The sequence below is a fragment of the Drosophila elegans genome, unplaced genomic scaffold (genome assembly GCF_018152505.1).
Source record: "Drosophila elegans isolate 14027-0461.03 unplaced genomic scaffold, ASM1815250v1 contig_409, whole genome shotgun sequence".
In the NCBI taxonomy this organism is placed as follows: Eukaryota; Metazoa; Arthropoda; class Insecta; order Diptera; family Drosophilidae; genus Drosophila; species Drosophila elegans.
In genome coordinates, this window is record NW_024545796.1 from 926563 (window position 1) to 950499 (window position 23937).

General features: G+C 40.1%; 1 protein-coding gene across 13 annotated transcripts in view; it reads left to right on the forward strand.

Annotated features, from left to right (window-relative positions):
- Positions 1 to 6902: 6902 nt before the first annotated feature.
- Positions 6903 to 23937, forward strand: part of LOC108139312 (protein RRNAD1-like) — a 36244-nt gene continuing 19209 nt past the window's right edge. The window contains exons 1-4 of one of the 13 annotated variants that reach the window (XR_005977530.1): positions 6903 to 7405; positions 7515 to 7712; positions 7766 to 7827; positions 7893 to 8183. Coding sequence is in view for 9 of the 13 variants with exons in the window: in XM_017262036.2 (XP_017117525.1) it covers positions 22661 to 23893 (1233 nt within the window). In the remaining 4 variants the exon portion in view is untranslated. Of the gene's footprint in view, positions 7452 to 7514; positions 7828 to 7892; positions 8184 to 22338; positions 23894 to 23937 lie in introns of those variants that run through there. The other 12 variants (XR_005977532.1, XR_005977529.1, XR_005977531.1 and 9 more) reach the window with 12 other exon arrangements.

The window sequence follows — 23937 nt, forward strand, 5'->3', positions numbered from 1 at the left end:
CCGGAACTCTGAGGCCCTGCGGTCCTCAATGCACCAGCTGCGGGCCGGGCCATCGTCTCGGCGCGACCTGAAATGATCCGGAGGATACCCGGGACTGCTACTTTCCAACTCCTGGAAATCCAGCGGCCTCCTCGTCGGTTTGGGTGGCACCCTCGGCGGAGGTAGCCTGGAACCGTCCCTGCCGGTGACCTGTGTGTTCTTCGGCACCGCACCTTGCGGGGCTTGACCAGGGATTCCCGCGTTGATCCTTGAATCCGGACGCCTTCGCTCATCCGGCATGCTCTCCAGGGGAAGCTGAGGCCGCTGAGCAGCAGGCCTTAACACCTCGTTCATCAGCTTCATCATCTCCAGGAAGCCACTTCGGATCTCGTCCCTCAGTGCCTGATTGATCCCGCCTTCTTGGGCCTTCCGATGGGTCTCCGCCGCCTGTGCCAAAGCCACATTAACGGCCGACCTTGCCGCGGAATCCACAAAGGGATCGTCGAGTCTTGCGTCCTTATCGTCCAGCTGCAATAACTCATCCGCTGCGGAACCAATTCCCTCCAGGATCTGCTGCTGCCTTAGGTCCTGCTGCAGCTCTGTGTCCTATGGTCCTTTTTGCTCTTGTTGCAGTCCCTGGCGCAAACGGGCAAGCGGAGTCCTGGGCAACCCTTCCGATATGCGCGGCAAGCCAGCCTCGGTAGCGCCCTCCACATCCGTGGACCACATCTTTTCGTCGTCCTCGCCTGGAAAACCTTTCGACCGAAGCAGGTGATCATGCTTGCTGCCTTGTCGCTTTGACATCCTGAATTTTGATAACCCCTAACACGACTTCTGAAATCCCGAATTCAACGTGACCACCAAAAGCCCAAATTATGTATATGTCGGAGATGGCTCATTTATTTCCATTTTTCGGACGCAGCAAGTTCTGTTCGTTTCAGTGGCGTGATCGTAACTGAACTCACTACGCACATTCCAAGTTATTTCACAAGTTTTGCAGATCATAATGCTATCTCTTTTCTACGCCCCTACGAACAGACCTTACTCAACAGCAGAGGATGTCTCTTTTCCTTAGCTGTTGCGCGTTCTGAAAACCACCGTTAGCGACATCGTGTCGCCACTCAAACTGTACATGCATGCACAATGGTCAAACTAACCATTCTATGCCACACATATACAGTGGGCAAATTAATCATTCTACGACACGGCCTTCCTGACAAATCACACGTCCTCGTGTGTTTGATCTAGGATTTTCTCAATTATCGTCAAATGTTATTTACCATTTAATTCATTAACTTTTATTTATATAAAGTTTCAACTTTTATACCAAACAATCAAATTGGTTTTACAATGACATCACTTAGACGTTTTCATAACATTTTGTCTTAAGTCAAACTTAACAATTCTTCTTTTCTGTAATTCCATTATGTTGTGTAGTTATTCTAACTGATTTTAGCCATAACAAGTCCTTCTGTCATGGTGCTATCAACACTGACCCCCGCCACAGTAAGTCCTTCTACTATGGTGCGATCGATTGACCCCCGCCATAACAATTCCATCTGTTATGGTGCGGTCGATTGACCCCCGCCATAACAATTCCATCTGTTATGGTGCGGTCGATTGACCCCCGCCATAACAATTCCATCTGTTATGGTGCGGTCTCTATATCCCCTCTTGGGATTCCAAGGCAACTGCTGTGCCATCTTTATCTCTATTTCTCATTTCAGAGTCAGATGCATCTCCTCTTGAGTCATCTAGTTCTTCATCAATTTCTTTACTTAATTCTCTATTGGGCAATGCCCTCAAAAACTCATGTGCATACTTATAAGTTCTTTTGCTTGTTAAAGACTTTAAAACATATCTATCGCCATCTAGTTGTTCGATTATTTCGAACGGACCTTTAAATTTCGGATCAAGCTTAGTTTGGTGACGCTCTTCGTTTTTTATTAAAACATGGTCTCCCACATTATATTTTATTATCTTTGCTTTATTCTTATCATATCTATGTTTATCATAACGAGCATTAGCCTCCATATTTTCCTTGGCTTGTTTTCTTATAGACTCTCTATCAATTAAATTATCCTCTTCTTCACCTATTGGTAACAAACAAAGAGGTCTAGATTCTCTACCAATTAGCATTTCTAATGGACTAAACTTTGTGACTCGATTGGTGGTACAATTAATTGCCAATTGTACTTCGGTTAGAGCATCTTGCCACGACCTCTGACTGGTTTCGACTGCTGTCAACATACTCTTAAGCGTGCTCATTATACGCTCTACCTGGCCGTTTGCCCTACTCGCGCCTGTAGCAATTAAGTGTAGCTCAATCTTTTGGGAGGAACAAAATTCACGGAATCCTGAGCTTGCAAAATTGCGGCCCTGATCCACTATAATGCGTGTAGGCGCACCAAACAAACACACGACGGCCTTAACAGCTTTGATTGAACATTCAGTATCAATATTTAAGGTGTGATGTAAGTAAACAAATTTCGTGAACGCATCTACTAAGACAATTACGTACTCCTTTAGGTCATTCTTTCCACTCATCTTTCCTGTTATATCAATATGCACTGTGTGCCACGGGATGTCTACCTTAGGAATCGAATGCAATTCAGATTGAATTTTTCCAACTGGTGGCTTAGCTAATTTGCAAGTAATGCAATTTTCAACAAATCTACGAACGTACTTTGACATATTTTCAAACCAGTAAAATCCATAGACTTTATCCAATGTTTTCTCCCAACCTAGATGCATGATGGATTCATGAACATGATTAATCACTGCCCATCTAAATGCCCTAGGGATTACAGGCAAACATTTAGTCCTGCCATTTCGTTGTATCTTTCTATATAAAACTCCTTTCCTTAATTCATAGGTTTTTAATAAATGCTCTGGCAATTCGTTATTTTTGAACTTAGCTAATGTATCTGCTACCTCAGGGTCACGTTGTTGTTCAGAAATCAACCAGTTGTCAGTTACCTCGGTTAAATTAATGCGTTTTTCTGGAATTTTATTTTGACCATTATTTTTATCGGGCACTGGATTCCGAGATAAACGATCTACATGCGCCATACGATCACCCTTCCTGTATTCTATGTTAAAGTCAAACGATTGTAAAAATGCCCACCACCTATGTACCCTCGGCGTTAAGTCTAGCTTTGTGCGACTAGCCTTTAAGGAATTACAGTCCGTATATACGACAAATTTACGTCCCTGCAAGTAGTGACGGAAGTGTTTGATACCATTGACTACTGCTAGCGTTTCTAACTCGTACGAATGATATTTCGACTCGGCAGGGGATGTGCATTTACTATAATATTCTACCACATGGGGTTTCTCGTTAATTTTATGCAACAATATAGCACCATAGCCAATCGAACTTGCATCGGTGTGCAATTCTATTGCATGTTTCGGGTCGAATATAGTCAACACAGGTGCCTGCGTCAAAACTGTTATAATTTTAGTCCTTATTTGCTCATGTTGCTGTTGCCAAGAAAAATCAGAATTTTTCTTTGATGTGAGTTGATACAAAGGCTTAAGCGTTTCCGAGAATTTTGGAACGAACTGTCTAAAATACGAAGCCAATCCTATGAATTGTCGTAATTGCGACACAGATTGTGGAGGCGGTAAATCTAACAATGCTTTTACTTTACGTGCGTTTGGACTAATTTCTCCGTTACTTATCTCAAAACCTAGGTATTCTATGCGAGTTTTAAGAAAGGAGCACTTGGTTATGTTAAATGAAAATCCCGCTTTACTCAATGCTTCTAATACAATACGCAACCGTTCTAATCCTTCTTCTTTAGTTTCGGCTATAACCAACACGTCATCAATGTAAACGACAGCGCATGAGTGTGCCAGTGATCCCAATGCTCTTGTTATGGCCCTCTGAAAAACAGAAGGTGCATTTTTCAAGCCAAAAGGCATGGTCAAAAACTCGTACTGGCCCTCTGGAGTCACAAACGCGGTTCGTTCAATTGAATTTTCGTGTACTGGAATTTGGTAAAAACCACTAGCCATATCTAAGCACGAGAAATATTTTGCACCGCGAAGCCGGGAAATTTGGTCTGCGATAAGAGGCAATGGATACCTATCAGCAATGGTATTATCATTTAACATCCTGTAGTCCACACAAAGACGATCAGTGCCATTTTTCTTTTTCACTAACATCATTGGGCTGGCGAAAGGTGAGCAACTTGGACGGATAATATTTGCTTTTAACAACTCATCGATTTTACAACGCACCAGGTTTTTCTCTTCCTCGCCAAGCCTATAGGGACGTCGTTGCACTGTCTTTTGTGGATCTATTAACTTAATTTCCAACAGCCCTGTCGAGACTCGAGTTTTTGGTATTCCACTAATAAACCAGTCAGAGTAGCATTTTAGGATATTTGTTAAGACAATTTTATCGGAATCAACTAAATCTGTATCAGAACTTATAATATCCTCGTAATCAATTAAAGTCACCTTATTTATCATTTTCGTTTTATAAATTTGAAATTTATCAGCGTCTATCATCACGCCAAAGCCTTGGCTAAGAATCTCTCGACCAACTAACACATCGTATTTCAAATACTTGTCTAAAATTACGTGTAACAAAATCTCAAAACAGTATTGTTCAATATTTATTTTGCATAAAACTTGTTGAGTGCTATAAATTGCATCGTTACTTATGCCATTGAGTTTTACAACATTATTAACTCTTTTCCCTTTAAATTTATGGGCGACACTTTCCTTGACCAGTGAGCATTCTGCACCGGAATCGAAACAAAATGGAACAGACTCACCGGATGCCTTTATTGTTCCAGAGGGTGGAGCTACTGCGCAGATATCCACTCGCTTCTCAAAAATTCTTTCGCATCCACCTGATCGGACTTTAGGACATGCGGATGCAAAGTGCCCAATTTCGCCACATTTGAAGCATTTGACACCAGATCGATCTTTCACACCCGTCGTATTTGTGCCGCTGTAGGTTTTGCCTTTACTCTGGCCCTGCTGCAAACGTGCCCGACATTCGGCATATTTATGCCCAACCTTTCCGCAGTAGTTGCATTTCACCAGGGACGGAGATTTGAACTTTTTGCGATCCGAGCCAGTTGCATCGTCTTCTATGCTACGCTTCATGAAGGAGTGTGCCTGCAACTGTTGTTGTAGCTCATTGCGAGTTTTTACATTGGTGGTAAAAATCCAGCGCGCCAACTTGCTGTCAACTTGAGCCATGTGAGCCAAAGTTACAGACACAGCTATTTCTTCTAAATCCTTGGCTTTCCATTTAGACATAAGCATCGTGACAATCCGGCTGCCGTATTCAGCAAAGCCTTCTTCTGGTTTCGGTCGACCCTTCAATACATTGAGAACCATGCCAGCAGAGGTTTCAATTCCAACAAAACGCTGAAGAAACAGTTCCCTGAACTGCTCCCAAGTGATGCCGGCAAAGCATATTTGTGAAAGCCACTGTGATGCGGTGCCTTCTAGTGCTTTACTTAGTGCTATCACCAGATTGCTACCTTGGAGATCGTTATCAGCAAATATAAGGTCCACCGTGCTGCACCAAGATGAGGGCTCCACTCCAGCCACGTCAGGGTTAAATTTTGGTAAGGTAATGTGCGAAGCTTTACCATCGGATTGCGGCGCCTTTGGAGTCTGCATGTTTTTAATTATTTCCATCAGGTTGCGATTTTGCAGTTCCAATGCTAACAAATGTGGATCAGTAGGCAAAGCAGATCCCACTTCTGATGTCGGAGATGGCTCATTTATTTCCATTTTTCGGACGCAGCAAGTTCTGTTCGTTTCAGTGGCGTGATCGTAACTGAACTCACTACGCACATTCCAAGTTATTTCACAAGTTTTGCAGATCATAATGCTATCTCTTTTCTACGCCCCTACGAACAGACCTTACTCAACAGCAGAGGATGTCTCTTTTCCTTAGCTGTTGCGCGTTCTGAAAACCACCGTTAGCGACATCGTGTCGCCACTCAAACTGTACATGCATGCACAATGGTCAAACTAACCATTCTATGCCACACATATACAGTGGGCAAATTAATCATTCTACGACATATAAATAAATAAATTATACTGAATGCTAGCAACAAATAATAAACAATAAATAAGAACCACTAAATAATATGCAACTAAATAATACGAATACTTATATTACCAGGCCAATAAATAATAATAATAAATAAATAGAAACAATTAACCATGAATAGATAAGAAATAAATAAGAAAATATATTAAAGACCCACAAATACCCTAAGGCTAAACAAATTCACACCAAATATTAGCTCTTATCAAAAAACAAGTCCCTCGACTAAATTTCTTTCTCTATTTTTATTTTTTCTTTTCCCAGCCTCAATAAGGGGAGATGGAGCCGATCCCCAGCCGGTAGACTCCGCGCCAGTCGTCTTGCGTCTACAATTTCGTCCGAATTCTCACTAAACAAACCGCTCGTCAACTGGACTAACTTTCAGCTGTGCTGAAAGTCGCCAGTTAAGGACTTCGGCTGTTTGCAGGATCGCATCGGATTTCCTTTTGGACTTTGCGTTTTTCATTCAAGTCGCGGTGGCCGAGCAGCGCGTGACGAAGTCACGGGTCACGACCACACATTTAAGTTTTAAACCGATATGATCTGAAAACGCAAATACCCAGAAAACCCAAGGATCTGCACAAAAAAACAACTACACTGTAACCCCAAAACAAGACATTCATTAAAATTACGTTAACAAAAAAAATATGTCCCTAATACCTATATCACAGTTTTATCACCGTTTTTGGTTTAACCTTTCGTGCTTATTGCACGGACGACCTGGGATGCGAATCCTTCGATTTTCTTCGAAGAGGATGTCACCGCCAAATCACAGCTAATCCCTGTGAACTGTGCCTCGGGAGCAATTGTCCTACTTCTAGTGGGCACGCCTCCCTTTCTTCCTACAAAATTTAAACAACTTTTCTCCACCAGTCCGCATCCCGGTGCAATTGCATGTGTGTCATGCAAGCCACCGTTCGTGGGCTGGCTGGAGATAATAAATATGCGAGACGCCGTCGACTCGGCTATCACATATTTTATTTGTTAAATTGGGCGCCATATTGTTACGGAACTGCATCTTTCCCGGAGGGCAGCGCCGGCTAGCCACGGAGTCCCAGGGCGGAGTACCCCCTATGCCCTGCAGTCCGAACAATCGATTCCGACTCATCGGACGTCTCACGTCGATTTACCATCTCTAGCACAAATCAAAACAAAACAAAACTATGTTTACATTAAGCAACTAAGACAATTCGACGAAATCGGTGGCTTCGATGTCCTTGCCACGACGCACCCACCCAACCTTGGGTGCCCCAAGAGAGATGTGGGAGGCACACCCCATCTCCGGCAGACCGGAGTCTATTCCTGGTGGATTAGGATCGGCTCATCTCCCCGCCCAAGGTAACTCACACAACCATCTCGGTAGCTTGTTTACATTTAATTTTTGGTGAGATTAATAAGTAAATACATTCGTTATTGATTCCTACTGATAATCTATTCTTTTCGTTAGAAACTCTCAAGGCCGATCTCAGACCGTCGCCCAGATGAGAAGCGGTCAAAGCGGCAACAACCGAAAGGGAAATTTTTAGACGCTTAGAGTTCAAAGTGTCAGGCAAACTCGCCACACGGCACTAAATTGGAGGCGTTTGCCAACCGGGTCGCCTAATCCTGAGGAGCTCCAAGGGAAAAGAAGGGACGTGCTGACAAGGTAAGTACGCTAAACAAATCCCACAAGTTATTAAATTTCGCGACCCAATTTAGATATAGTTTGACGCGCGGCCAGGCTTCGGGCTTGAACCTCTAAATTTAGATCAGATTTCACAGTAAGTACTTTACAATCTTGACTGCATAATATCACAAAACAACAACTAAAACTAATTTTTTTCAGAGTTCAACGTCGCATGTGTTGAAACTGCAGCAGGAAAAACGCTGATGGCGAAGACCAGCGCGACTCCGCACGGAGCCAATTGGTCCGGAGGATAGCGTAGCGTGGCCGGAAGCAGGGCGTCGGTGGACTTGGAGATGACCACGTGGCCAGCGCGGGCATTCGTTCCCGGAACGGACTCACCGAGGGAATCCCCGTATCTGGCCGTCTTGGCGGCAGTCGCTGTAGCTGCTGGCGCTTGAGGCTGCTGCTGCTGCTACTGATCGCTGCTGCTACTGATCGCTGCTGCTGCGGCTGATGTTGCTGCTGCTGAAGCTGCTTCGGCTTATGCTGCTGCTGATGCTGCTGCGGCCTATGCTGCTGCTGATGCTGCTGCGGCCAATGCTGCTGAGGCCAATGCTGCGACGGCTGGTGGTCGACGACCAGGTTAGGTCCGCCTGGTAAGTTTTCACTTCCCAAATGTTTAAATTTCCGGGGCCCTTTAGTTAGGGTCCCCGGCGGCTTCAATGTAAAAAAACACTGTAATTTACAAGTTCCGGACTAATAAATAAACACTCACTTTGCGTTATTCAAACACTAATCACGAACTTAAATTTTGGGTTTTTTTCTGACCATTCTCCCACTACTTCTTGCAGCGACTAAAGCAAAACCCTGACCTACACCAAAGTCGCTCGCCATGTTCCCTCCCGCTCTCTCAAGATGGGTCAGCGAACGTATTCAAGGCCATCTAACCCAGTTAACGAGCGAACCGGGCTAAATTTAAATAGCTAGATCCTCTCCCGCTATCAATAGTCGGTGTCACCACCAAATCTTATCGATAGCGGAACCTGCTGACGTATCGGTTCGTTTCAGTATTTTCCCGACGGCTTCAACTGAAAATGCAACAAATGGCAAAACTAGGAGCCGAACAGCCCCTGGTAGGCCCAGAGCCCTACTGTGGCATAGGGTGGCACACTATAAAAGAATACCTTAGGAAAGTGGAAGGCGCCATGAGACAAGAACACTGGAGAAATACCCCAGGCCTAAGGCAAGCCAAAACTCAAATAAATAACTATAACAAGAAGAGGTTCAAGGAACTTATTCAACTGGGGAAAAATTCACTTAGGATCGTTACCGGATTACTAACCGGGCACTGTAGACTGAAAAGTCACCTAGGTAAGATGGGAAAAACCACCAGTAGAACTTGCAGATTCTGCGACATAGAGGACGAAACCTCTAGACACATAATTGCAGACTGTCCGGCGTTAGCAAGTATAAGATGTAAAATCTTAGGAACCAGAACTCTTACACCTGAGCTCCTAGTAAGAATCAACCCATTAAAACTCCTCGACTTTATTCGAGGAAGTGGGTTGATATCTGAGCTGTAGGCTCTGAATGGGGGTACAATAGATCTTACAGGTCGCGGTACACTGGACACCCCGATATTAATAATAATGTGTGTTCCGTTACATTTTCCGTCGAACTCCAATAAACCTCCATAGTTTAATAAAGAGTTATCTCGCCTAAGAACTGTTAGGTCCAACTTTTTAAATAAATTAAAAATGTTTTGATCACAAGCTGCCTTTTCTAGATACATAAGTGTACGATCAAATTTTACCGTGCTAAACGCTCAGTGTTATATGGCTTACTTAACTCGTTGTAGGATCCAGTTTTCATAAGATCCAAAACAGTTTTATAACTTTCTTAATACTAAGCATAAATCAGCCTCTTACCCAGCATCGCTATCATTTGCATCGCCATCATCTACGGCAAACACTGATCAGTCAATTGCCGATCTTTTTGCGCAGTTTTTCCAAGCGACATATTCAGCGACGTCCAGTCTACTCACCGCCTTCTGATGGTGTACCTGGCTGAGGAAAATAGATCAAATACTTGCAATTATAGAGGTATCTCCAAGTTGTCCGCTATCCTCAAGCTTTTCGAAAAAGTTCTTACCTGCTATTTGCAAAATCTTTGTAGATCGATTATATCTCCATGCCAGCATGGATTTACAACAAGCAGGTCTACTATGACCAACCTTTTGGAGCTAACATCGATCATTATAAATAACTTTATTTATAGCGTTCAGACTGACGTAGTGTACACGGATTTTAGCAAGACATTTGATTTCGCATTAGGGTTTTCAAACGAGCTTCTTAAATGGACTTCGATTTATCTGAGTTGTTGGACACAACGAGTCCTTTTTAAAAGCTCGGTCTTTTAACTGATTCAAGTCACAGGGAAGCCACCTTGGCCCACTTCTTTTTACATTATTTATTAACGGTCTCCCTTTAGTCTTGACAAAGTCGGGGGTCCTTATGTACACGGATGACGTTAAATTATGCCTGCAATATTGCGATATTTTCCGCAGTTCTGACTTACAAACGGATCTTGACTTTTTTAAACATGGTGTTGTGAAAATCTATTGAAGGTGTTTAAAGGAATTCAATGATCCGTATTTCACAAAAACCTTTTTTATTTCATTCGTTGGTCCAAGCCTGGAGTACTGCTCACCAGTTTGGAGTCCCCAATACGGTGTACATATAGACCGAATAGAGTTTGTGCAAAAAAACTTTTTAATATGTGCAATAGGGGCCTAAACTGGGATATAAACCATTTCTTACCTACTTACTCTAGTAGACTTCTCTTTATTAATTTATCATCTTTATCCAACCGTAGAACGAGTCTTGGTATTGCTTTTTTTATTAAACTTATTCAGGGGGATGTGGAGAGTACCGAACTACTAGGCCGCCCACATTTCTTAGTGCCTATTTATATTACCAGGAACTATATTCCTCTTATTTCGAAACATTGTAGATCAAACTATGACATGCACGAACCATATAGAGTACTATGAAATGACAATATTCAACTCCTATTATTTAAACTACTGACTCTAATCTAATCTTACTTAAAACTTAATTAGTATTATTAGTTCGTTTTTAAGTTTGGTATAAATTACAAAACAAAAACCTTACACATACAGTAACATTTTTTCGTGGCACTCGCCGCTTGAATTGTATGTAAGTACATATGTAATGTGAAGGTCGCTCAAAACTTTTAATACTGTAAGAAATGTAAATATGGTCAAATTAACGTAACAAATTTTTAAGCATAAAATAACTTTGGCCCTGCACACAAGCAAGTTTATGTCGTTTAGCAGCGACATAAGTTCGAGGCTTGCGAAATAATGTCGTTTTTTCTGCGTCAAACTTACGGCGTTTTCAAACGTCGTTAGATCGTGCGAAATTAAGTCGGCGGAATTATGTCGTTACCCCCAAAATCCCCTTATATGTAGGAGTTTTTCCCTGCCAGAGGATATGCGCCGCTTGTGTTTTTTTCAGTAATATTTATGAATACAAAAATTGCGCCCTCCTTGTCAATAGAAATCAGTTTTTCTAGCGGTGGCAACGACGAAATATCGTTAAAAATTAGTATTTTCCGGTATATTGAGGCTCACGCAGGCACCTGCGGATGCAAAAACAGTTTACTAGAAGTGAACAAACTTAAAAAGAAGAAGAAGAAAACACAAACATCAATGTTCCCTCCAAAAAATAGATATTAACGCAAAACTAAATACATTTTTAACATTCTTAAATTGAATGTTTTTCATCTGCTTATGATTTGTCCATTTATGTTGGCCTATGATAGCCTATGGTGACCACCCGCTCCATTAATTTCTGTTGGACTTCCACCGCCAGTTGTAGCCAGCTTTTTACCCCGCAGGTCCAATAAAAGTCAATATTTCATATATCGAATGACATTTCTTCATTTAATTACATTTTTTTTAAATCCGCAGACTTGGCCAAAATGCATCTCCCTCTCCGAAAAATCCCAGTATAAATAATCTAAATTCTTAAAAATATCTGAATCACAACCGAATTTACTACTCGCAACAGCGAGTTGTAGGGACTTTTTCCTGCTCTTTCTAGCACATGTTCCTTTTATGAAAGAAAAATCCGCTAAATCGGAATTTGATCGTTGAAGCAAAAAAGAGTTGTAGCGAAAAAGTCGGAGCAACCCATTCAAAAAGACAATCACTGTTGCAAGAGCAGCTGAATGGTCTACGATATGAGAAAATTAGAGCACAAAATTTAATTTCGGTCGATAAAATGGATATCAACGCAAAACTAAATACAATTTTAACATTCGCAAGTGGAAAGATTCTCTTAAGTGATTTATCCACCGATCTGCCGATGTGCTCAGAAAAACGTAAAAGAGCCAAGTAAATTTTAAATGTATATCTTCTTTCTTAGTTTTAGTTTTTCCTAAGAAAAATTATTTGTTATTGATTCTGTATTAAGTCCGAATACATCACAATATTGAATGCTTATAAATTCTGTTTTGAAATTTGGAGGAAAATTTGTTGAAAGTTTAGATACTACAGTTTTTTTCCTGTTTATTACATATTTTTTAACTATATCGTAATTTGTGATTTGTGTCTTATATAATTTATATGGACTATTTGTTCAGTAATTGTCGTAGTAGAAGTGTTATTAAAGTATTTTGAGATGTTTCGATGGTATGTGCAATTCACCACCATGAAGAATTTCATGATTTACAATTACTAAGCATCCTTCTTTTGAATTAAGTTACATTTTTTCGGATAACTTCGAATCTTGCTAACAGAATTATTCGTAATAATATGTAATTAGAACACAAATCAGAAATGTTAAGCCAGACTTCAAATGGCTTGAAGTCTAATTGACAATTATAGTTTTTAATAAAGTTGATTTCTAATATTTCGTCGCATGGAATGGCACATTGTAAATCTACAATATGCAAGCCTGTAGGATTAAATACTTATATGGGTGTATCTCAATTAAGTTATTTTATATTCTTGATTTTTTTCTAGTATTGTGCGGCTAGTTAAGAGAGTCCGTAGGTTCGTCCCAACAAAATAATGGTACGTGATTGCACACAACCAAATCGAACACAGAATTCAAATGACATTTTCCTCGTATTAATTGCCCGAAATAATTGTTGCACTTCTTAATCCTGCTGAATGCTGCGTCAACACTTGGTTCAACGCCGGGTTTCACTCCTGATTACCACCTGGCTCATCGCCAGGTCTCACGCCGTGCTCAACACCTGGTTCAATACCGGGTTCACTTGCGTGTATTTCCCAACGAGGATCCTCGGTGTCCTCGCACACCGAACCGTACTGTTTGTGTCCCGATCGTCCCGTTATCACTTGCGGGATCTCGCTTGCGCGCACTCACTCACTTTCTGTCCTTGCGTCGTGCTATTGCTAGGCGCGCCTGAACGGTATTCCTTCGGCCTCGTTCTTGTCACTTCTTCGCTGTTGCTAAGCGCATCCGCTTCACTGCTTTTTGTGGGGAGTTTTATAACTCGTTACATCTCCCCCTTTCTTTGGAGATTGATAAAAGCCCGATTTCTTCCTATTATCCTCTCACCTTTTGAATTCTATCGGTTTCCTAGCCAATTTCTGCCGATTTCACGCGCTCCATTATGGCGGCGCTATACCAAAAATATGGAATGTGTGGTAAGTTTTCTCACCTTTCTCACCATCACTCTTCCAATAACAAATAATCTGAACAGCTGTGGCTCATCAAAACATAAACAAAGATGTTGATTTGTTTTGTGACTTTGAGCCACAGATGTTTATGGTGGATGGTGGATGATGGTGGATGTGCTCTGTGCAACTTGGGTTCACCACTTTTCAAAAATTTTAACGGTTTTTCAGGAATGGACTGCGTGTCAAGAGAGTTGCATCGAAAAAACAAAACTATCGCAAAAATTATTCCGTCAAAGCTAGTTTAATTTTAACGGCGGACTAACAGGGAAATTTTTGGAACGGCAAAACCATACGGACCTTCCGTTCAACGGAGATCTGTGGAGAGGGGCTTTTACACTTAAAAATATTATATAATGGCCTAGTCCCACAGCACTTGTCCCACAGAACTTATGTTCTTAACCGCACGTTTCTAGCCGATATTTAGCCGATGTGTTTTCAGTGCAACTCTAATGTAATTGAATAAACATGGCGGTAATCTATGTTTCTGTAAACAAAGGAAAAAGCGTGGTCGAAAGAGATGGGCGGCTTGATAGTAGTTCTCTTCTAGTTCTTATTCTCAATTGCCCGATTTAACATAGCGTCGGTTTTTAACATAAGATTTATATCAGCTGACTATTCTAATACATAATGGAGTTATACAAACTAATACATATAGTCAGTGACTTATCCTACTACAACTCGGCCATTCTGACCGGTTGATCACCTGATCAACATTACGTTTTTTTTAACAAATAGTCTTAACTAGTTGTTACTTATTACTTTTTTTAAATTTTATTCATTATCCAATGTCTTAAATTCTGCGCCCTCCAAACACCTAGGTAAAGTCTATGTGCTAATTAAAACCCTTCGACGTCTTTTAGTAAAACTCTGTCATTGCGCATCACTCTCGCAATCATATAAGGTCCTTTATGTTTGGGAATCAGTTTTCCAGAAGCACCAACAATATTTCGCATCTTTATGCATTCATTTAGTAAGATAGCAAATATTTTCTGTGAAGGTTGAATATATACCTGGCTATGCAATTAAATAATACTTTAATTTTGTTTTTACTGATAGTGTCACAGGTTGAAAAAACTTCTATACCATAAAATTGCGCTGGAACAATGCACGTTTTGGCTATTAGTAAACTGTGGGCATATGATCATTCCAGGTAGGTGTGAAACCTAAGCTGTTTCAACGTACTCAAGTGGCGTGATATTTATACTCAGGGGCTGCAAATTATTAAAAACTTTATTTCTTTTATTTATGGGAAGACATTTTGATATTAATGGGTTGAGCCCAAGTCCATTGTTGCCGGACCACTCATTTACACGTTCAAGTTCTCTGTTACAAACATCTATACATTCATTTATTCTGTTTAAAGGACGACTCACATACATTTGGACAACATCAGCATACAAGTGTACATTACATTCAGAAAGCGCATTGGGAAGGTCATTAACAATAAGGTAAACAATAAGGGACCAAGCACAGACCCTTGGGGTACACCACGATTAACATTTTCATATGAAGACGAAACGCTAGAAAGTACAACAGATTGACGACGATTTTTAAGGTACGAAGACACAAGTTTGACAGAAGTTTTAGAAAACATAAACATATTACGTAGTTTTACACAAAGGACATTATGGCTTACTGTATCGAAGGCTTTACTACAGTCCTGTAAAACTAAGAGTGTAACATTGTTTTCGTCTATTTGTTCCCTTATGTCGTCTACAATTTTTAAAATAGCTGAGGTACAGCTTCTGTTTTTCCTAAAACCAGACTGATTATTAGCACTAACCATACAACATATAGACTGGTCATTTCATACGACGCATTTGGACACAAAAATTCGGACCGCGGAAGGTCCACCGCTCTCACAGCAGCAGGTCCATGCACTTCGTGTGCGTTCGGGTTTTTTACTCTCTCATTCTTATTCTCATTTTTATGCTCGCGCACTCATTGCACGAGTTCAGTCGTTCAGTCGCAGAGAGGCGCTTTTTGAAGAAGGCTGCCCTGCGCTTGAATTCGTCTTTGTATGTATGCGTGATCATGCATTCTCATACACGGGAGCATGTGTGCGTTTATTTCATTTCGGCGCATCAAGAATATTTTGTCTTTTGCCACTTTTCAAACTTGGTACCCTAAGAATATGGGCGTATTTACTATTGGGTTATGATTTAAATATTAATATTATATGTTAAAATATATTTTTTTAATATTTCAGCATACATTTTATTTTTGTTTACAAATTCAAATCAGTGGTAGCAGTAAAATGTTTTACATATATGTATGTATTCGAATTTATAGAAATCAGTCCACTGAGATCGGAACAGGGCATATCGCAGTCGTGTCACTTGAAACACCGACTGCTCTTCAGTGGTTGAGAAAACTTCAAACTAAATCAATTCTTGTGGATGTTTTGCGAGCGGTTGGTGCCTGCATACCCTACCGACGATTGCTTTTAAGGGGAGCGGGATTTTAGGACACTTGTTTTAAATGTTATGTTTAGTGATCTTTGGTTGATTTATTTTTTAATTTTTAATTGTCTTTAAACAATTCGTTAAAATTCAAGATATTGGTACAATTAAAATCTAAAATTATAATCATTAAAAAAATGTGGATTTTTATATTTAGTCCATTTAAATTTTCAAAAATATAAAAAGTATTTTATTATTTATTACTTGTTTATATTAAATTAAAATAACACTGCGAATCATTAAAAAATAAATCAGCCAAAGATCACTAAACATAACATTTAAAACAAGTGTCCTAAAATCCCGCTCCCCTTAAAAGCAATCGTCGGTAGGGTATGCAGGCACCAACCGCTCGCAAAACATCCACAAGAATTGATTTAGTTTGAAGTTTTCTCAACCACTGAAGAGCAGTCGGTGTTTCAAGTGACACGACTGCGATATGCCCTGTTCCGATCTCAGTGGACTGATTTCTATAAATTCGAATACATACATATATGTAAAACATTTTACTGCTACCACTGATTTGAATTTGTAAACAAAAATAAAATGTATGCTGAAATATTAAAAAAATATATTTTAACATATAATATTAATATTTAAATCATAACCCAATAGTAAATACGCCCATATTCTTAGGGTACCAAGTTTAAAAAGTGGCAAAAGACAAAATATTCTTGATGCGCCGAAATGAAATAAACGCACACATGCTCCCGTGTATGAGAATGCATGATCACGCATACATACAAAGACGAATTCAAGCGCAGGGCAGCCTTCTTCAAAAAGCGCCTCTCTGCGACTGAACGACTGAACTCGTGCAATGAGTGCGCGAGCATAAAAATGAGAATAAGAATGAGAAAGTAAAAAACCTGAACGCACACGAAGTGCATGGACCTGCTGCTGTGAGAGCGGTGGACCTTCCGCGGTCCGAATTTTTGTGTCCAAATGCGTCGTATGAAATGACCAGTCTATATGTTGTATGGTTAGTGTTATTAGTAAGCATTGCATTGTCGGACATAAATTTATTAATTTGATCAGCCATGAGATTCTCAAATACCTTTGATAGTTATGGTAAAATGGAGATGGGTCTGTACTCATTATTTGATTTGGGAATCGGAATTATTTTTGCCGCTTTCCAACGGTCCGGATAAGTAGATTTTGTCAGTGCAGTATTAAAGGTATAGGTTATGTATGGCAGGATTTTTGGCAGCAGAATTTTTATAAATTTAGGGTTTATGTTGTCAGGCCCAGTGGCGTCACTCGTAATTTGTAGTATACTTTGAAGGACATCACACTGATTAACACACATAAACCTAAATCTAATATCACAGATAGTTTCAGGTACAATTCGTGGGTTCAGATATTTATTTTCAGTGATTTCAGGTACTGTGCAGTTTAAGAACTATTTATTAAGTTCATTAACATTTATGTCTTGCTCAAGGCTTGGTTTAACTTTTCATATTCACAGGTTTTTATATATCTTGTGGAAGATGCGTCGTGAGTTTACGGGAATAAAAATTTGTCTTGGCGGTATCAGTAAGTTGGGTCACTTGAACACCGCGTAAGCTGGAGGGGTCCTGTACCTTCTCCACTTATTATAGGTCCCGTCACGCTGTAATATTGCGTCTTTGATGTTTCTTTGAAACAATGGTAATTCAGGAAAACGAATAACTTTGCTATGAACAGGTACGAGACAGTTATATAAATAACAAATAAAGGTTGTAAAAGGTTGTTTGTAAAAGGTTAAATTGTTCGTCTACTTCGAAAAGGGAATATAATTGCTTAAACATACATAGCTGTTTTCTATTATTTTTAAGAATCGACATTGTATTTGATAAGTTGTTCTTTTGATTTGATGATTTCATCGTTTGTAAAGTCAATGTTCAGTATTTCGGTTTCAAAATCTTCGATTCCTAGAAGCATTTGTACATTTGCCGTTTTTTTTTCTTTGCCACAACCATAGCAAGATTCTGGCTCCCTCGCTTGCTTTCGACAATCCTTGGCGGTGTGTCCTCTGGCGTTGCAGTTACCACTTCTGCTTTAGAAAATTTATCGCTGAATGCTAAAATCAGTTGTTCCAACAGATTTTCTACTGGCTCTATGATGCGCGTTGCATTTGAGTGCAACCAACGCTGGGCGATGCCCTTCAGTTTGGACACAATCACTATTTTCACGCACACTGCATTCAGGTTGTACATTTCAGCAATGTTTTGTACTTGCTGAGTCCAAATGCTTGCGCACGACGATCCATCATAGTCCATAATGATTTCTTTGGCGAAAGAATGTGAAATGTTTGTCCACTGAAGTCCTTTGCTTACATCTATCATTTGCCGTTGCTTAACACCCTTGTTGACATCGATATCAGCGCCACTTATCGACACTTTAATCGGTGTTTGGTATTTTTTAGCCAACTGCTTCGTTGAAGTTTTCACCGACTACTGTTTGCTTGACTTCTTGGACCAGTGGACGAGTTCCGCGAATCCCGGAGTCCACGTTATTCAGCCGTGCTGCGTGTTCTGCCTCGTTGTCGCTGGTTGGCAAGTTCAGAGCTGCTGAGTAGGTGCGATCAGTACCGATATTTAACATTTTGCAGAGTTGCCAGTTTGGCAACTATATAACAGCTGATTATTCTTTTATATAATGGAAATATACAAACTAATACATGTAGTCAGTGAAGAGAAGTAGGATACTTCTCTTGGGAGGTTAACGCTCCCCCAGCCATCAATTTGAGTACAAGGTATATATAAGCAAATAGCCATTTCACCACTAAACCATAGCATTTAAATAAAATAAAAGCCGGAAAAATTACTTTAAAAAAATTTGATTGAGTTAAAGACCTCCTCGAAAATTCTGCATATGCCACTGTGGGTTTTGATGGATGGCGGATGGTGGAAGGTGGCTCTGTGGGAACACCAATTCGCAAACCATAAAAAATCCCAGGCGTTTCGCTTATATGGGTTCCGAGGGACTGGTCTTTTAGGGTTTTCATCAAATAGCGAGCATAATTGGGCCGCACAGTAATTCCTTAAAATTGAACCGCGGCGGAGATTTCTGACTTGGACTATGGCAATCCTTAACGAGCTACCCGCAATAAAATTTGTGGCACAGAGCACCATCCACGCGCCAAAAATTTCCCAGTTAGTCCTAGATGGACACTTAACGTTCCTTACCGCTCGTTTCTGGTCATTACCTAGCCGACGTATTTTTTGTGCAGACCTAAAACCATGACGCGAATTTGAAATTTTTAAATTTTCATGTCCACCTTCTTAATATCTGTGAACCAGAGATGTAATTGAAAAATGGGGTTTGGGAGGTTGACGTTCTCCCAGGCAGAAATTTATATGCGATATAACATATATGTAAGCCATAATTTAAACATTCAGCATTTCATAAAATATGAGAGAGGAGAATTAGTTTTTTTTTAACAAAAAATTAAAAATTTATTTCAAAAATTTAACAGTGATTGTTAATGTCTGTTTTTGAATGGAGGTTGTGGAACGCGAATGTTTGCTCTGTCGAAACACGGGTTTCACATCTAAAAATCCCAGCCGTTTCACTTGGATGGGCTCTGTGCGACTGGGCTATAAAAGGCAAAGGAATGGAGGCCATAACCAATTTATATATATATTATTTAAATCATAACCCAATAGTAAATACGCCCATATTCTTAGGGTACCAAGTTTGAAAAGTGGCAAAAGACAAAATATTCTTGATGCGCCGAAATGAAATAAACGCACACATGCTCCCGTGTATGAGAATGCATGATCACGCATACATACAAAGACGAATTCAAGCGCAGGGCAGCCTTCTTCAAAAAGCGCCTCTCTGCGACTGAACGACTGAACTCGTGCAATGAGTGCGCGAGCATAAAAATGAGAATAAGAATGAGAGAGTAAAAAACCCGAACGCACACGAAGTGCATGGACCTGCTGCTGTGAGAGCGGTGGACCTTCCGCGGTCCGAATTTTTGTGTCCAAATGCGTCGTATGAAATGACCAGTCTATATGTTGTATGGTTAGTGTTATTAGTAAGCATTGCATTGTCGGACATAAATTTATTAATTTGATCAGCCATGAGATTCTCAAATACCTTTGATAGGTATGGTAAAATGGAGATGGGTCTGTACTCATTATTTGATTTGGGAATCGGAATTATTTTTGCCGCTTTCCAACAGTCCGGATAAGTAGATTTTGTCAGTGCAGTATTAAAGGTATAGGTTATGTATGGCAGGATTTTTGGCAGCAGAATTTTTATAAATTTAGGGTTTATGTTGTCAGGCCCAGTGGCGTCACTCGTAATTTGTAGTATACTTTGAAGGACATCACACTGATTAACACACATAAACCTAAATCTAATATCACAGATAGTTTCAGGTACAATTCGTGGGTTCAGATATTTATTTTCAGTGATTTCAGGTACTGTGCAGTTTAAGAACTATTTATTAAGTTCATTAACATTTATGTCTTGCTCAAGGCTTGGTTTAACTTTTCATATTCACAGGTTTTTATATATCTTGTGGAAGATGCGTCGTGAGTTTACGGGAATAAAAATTTGTCTTGGCGGTATCAGTAAGTTGGGTCACTTGAACACCGCGTAAGCTGGAGGGGTCCTGTACCTTCTCCACTTATTATAGGTCCCGTCACGCTGTAATATTGCGTCTTTGATGTTTCTTTGAAACAATGGTAATTCAGGAAAACGAATAACTTTGCTATGAACAGGTACGAGACAGTTATATAAATAACAAATAAAGGTTGTAAAAGGTTGTTTGTAAAAGGTTAAATTGTTCGTCTACTTCGAAAAGGGAATATAATTGCTTAAACATACATAGCTGTTTTCTATTATTTTTAAGAATCGACATTGTATTTGATAAGTTGTTCTTTTGATTTGATGATTTCATCGTTTGTAAAGTCAATGTTCAGTATTTCGGTTTCAAAATCTTCGATTCCTAGAAGCATTTGTACATTTGCCGTTTTTTTTCTTTGCCACAACCATAGCATGATTCTGGCTCCCTCGCTTGCTTTCGACAATCCTTGGCGGTGTGTCCTCTGGCGTTGCAGTTACCACTTCTGCTTTAGAAAATTTATCGCTGAATGCTAAAATCAGTTGTTCCAACAGATTTTCTACTGGCTCTATGATGCGCGTTGCATTTGAGTGCAACCAACGCTGGGCGATGCCCTTCAGTTTGGACACAATCACTATTTTCACGCACACTGCATTCAGGTTGTACATTTCAGCAATGTTTTGTACTTGCTGAGTCCAAATGCTTGCGCACGACGATCCATCATAGTCCATAATGATTTCTTTGGCGAAAGAATGTGAAATGTTTGTCCACTGAAGTCCTTTGCTTACATCTATCATTTGCCGTTGCTTAACACCCTTGTTGACATCGATATCAGCGCCACTTATCGACACTTTAATCGCTGCTGCTGCTTGTTCTGCCTCGTTGTCGCTGGTTGGCAAGTTCAGAGCTGCTGAGTAGGTGCGATCAGTACCGATATTTAACATTTTGCAGAGTTGCCAGTTTGGCAACTATATAACAGCTGATTATTCTTTTATATAATGGAAATATACAAACTAATACATGTAGTCAGTGAAGAGAAGTAGGATACTTCTCTTGGGAGGTTAACGCTCCCCCAGCCATCAATTTGAGTACAAGGTATATATAAGCAAATAGCCATTTCACCACTAAACCATAGCATTTAAATAAAATAAAAGCCGGAAAAATTACTTTAAAAAAAATTTGATTGAGTTAAAGACCTCCTCGAAAATTCTGCATATGCCACTGTGGGTTTTGATGGATGGCGGATGGTGGAAGGTGGCTCTGTGGGAACACCAATTCGCAAACCATAAAAAATCCCAGGCGTTTCGCTTATATGGGTTCCGAGGGACTGGTCTTTTAGGGTTTTCATCAAATAGCGAGCATAATTGGGCCGCACAGTAATTCCTTAAAATTGAACCGCGGCGGAGATTTCTGACTTGGACTATGGCAATCCTTAACGAGCTACCCGCAATAAAATTTGTGGCACAGAGCACCATCCACGCGCCAAAAATTTCCCAGTTAGTCCTAGATGGACACTTAACGTTCCTTACCGCTCGTTTCTGGTCATTACCTAGCCGACGTATTTTTTGTGCAGACCTAAAACCATGACGCGAATTTGAAATTTTTAAATTTTCATGTCCACCTTCTTAATATCTGTGAACCAGAGATGTAATTGAAAAATGGGGTTTGGGAGGTTGACGTTCTCCCAGGCAGAAATTTATATGCGATATAACATATATGTAAGCCATAATTTAAACATTCAGCATTTCATAAAATATGAGAGAGGAGAATTAGTTTTTTTTTAACAAAAAATTAAAAATTTATTTCAAAAATTTAACAGTGATTGTTAATGTCTGTTTTTGAATGGAGGTTGTGGAACGCGAATGTTTGCTCTGTCGAAACACGGGTTTCACATCTAAAAATCCCAGCCGTTTCACTTGGATGGGCTCTGTGCGACTGGGCTATAAAAGGCAAAGGAATGGAGGCCATAACCAATTTATATATATAAAAAGTGGGTGGTTAGCAGAGTTACAAATTTCACTAGAATTTGCTTATTCAGCCGCAACTTACCTATGTAAATCATTTTAGTATTTATAAAAGGAAAGACTTGTTGAAAGACTTGTTCGTACGGATGACAGCCACGGAGACCTGAACTAGAATTCTGTGGCGGAACCGCTGGTACCCAGTACTTAATATTTAGTTTGTATAATATATCTTTTAGTTAGGTAAATCAAATTTAATTGTATCTATTTTAGATATGTCAATGCCTAGCTCTTTCCGAAACTCAGAGACATACTTTGACACCGTAGTAGAATTTCTATGCTCATACTCGTGGATTTATCGCGAAGCCAATGTAGCTTGTATACCTTCTATTAACATTATGCCGCCTGAATTCAAAAAATATTTTCTGGAAATATCTAATGAAAAACTTAATGCATTTCCTTATATTCACGAAAATATAAGCGATTACCCATCAGAGCTTTGTAGTTTCAGACAACAATTGTCCATTTTAACGCCAAACCTTAATTCGCCTAAAATTTTCGACGTAATCAGGAATAATAGAAACCACAAGGGGCTGTCGACTAAGAAAACACAGGAAATCAAACAACTTGCAGCTCACATACACGACCATTGTGCAAATACACAAGTGTTAGTTGACTTGGGAGCAGGATTGGGTTACCTAAGCCATGCCCTTTACGGACTTAAACCTGATTGCCTTATACTAGGCTTGGAAGCCGATATGGCACGCGTGGAGCAGGCTCGTCAAAGATGTCTTCGTTGCTTGCCACCGGATGCCATAAACTCAATTCGATATTTGCAAAAATTCGTTAGCTTTGACTCCGGATCTTATATAGATGAGCAGACTTCAGAACTTGCTAGGAATAACGGTTCTTTAGATCGTAAAACAATTTCAATAATTGGCTTGCATGCCTGTGGGGATTTAAGCATAAATGCACTGCACTTATTTTTAAAAATGCCCCGAGTTCAGTGCCTTCACATTATGCCCTGCTGCTACCACAAGATTGAAGTCGTTAATCATGGCGGAGACAGCGATGAAAAATCATTTACTAACTTTCCGCTTAGCGCTGCGTTAGGAAAGTCTGTAAAAAAAAGTTTTAAAAACCCATTCTTAAATAGACCGTTTCTTAGACTGGCGTGCCAACGTTCCACTTCTCACTGGTGGCGAGATTGCACCGAAGGCGCACATAAGGAGCACGGATACCGCATGTACATGCGAGCGCTGGCTGAGGCTATCCTTAACTCAACAGAATTTGTAAAGCCAAGAAAGAGTCAATTCCCAGTGGCCAGCTACCCAATAGACTTTTTTGAAATAAAGAGAAGGTTTCAGTTACTTTCAAAAGAATCTGGTGAGTCGGTGGAGTGGCAGCCTTCCCACGAAAAGATGTTTTTTGAGATAAGCACTATGTATACCGACAAAGAGGGTTCTATGTTGGTCGAAGGCTTAACATGCTTGCAAGCAGCAATGCAGGTAAGTTTTAGGAATATTATAAATGTTTTTTTTTACCCTTGCAG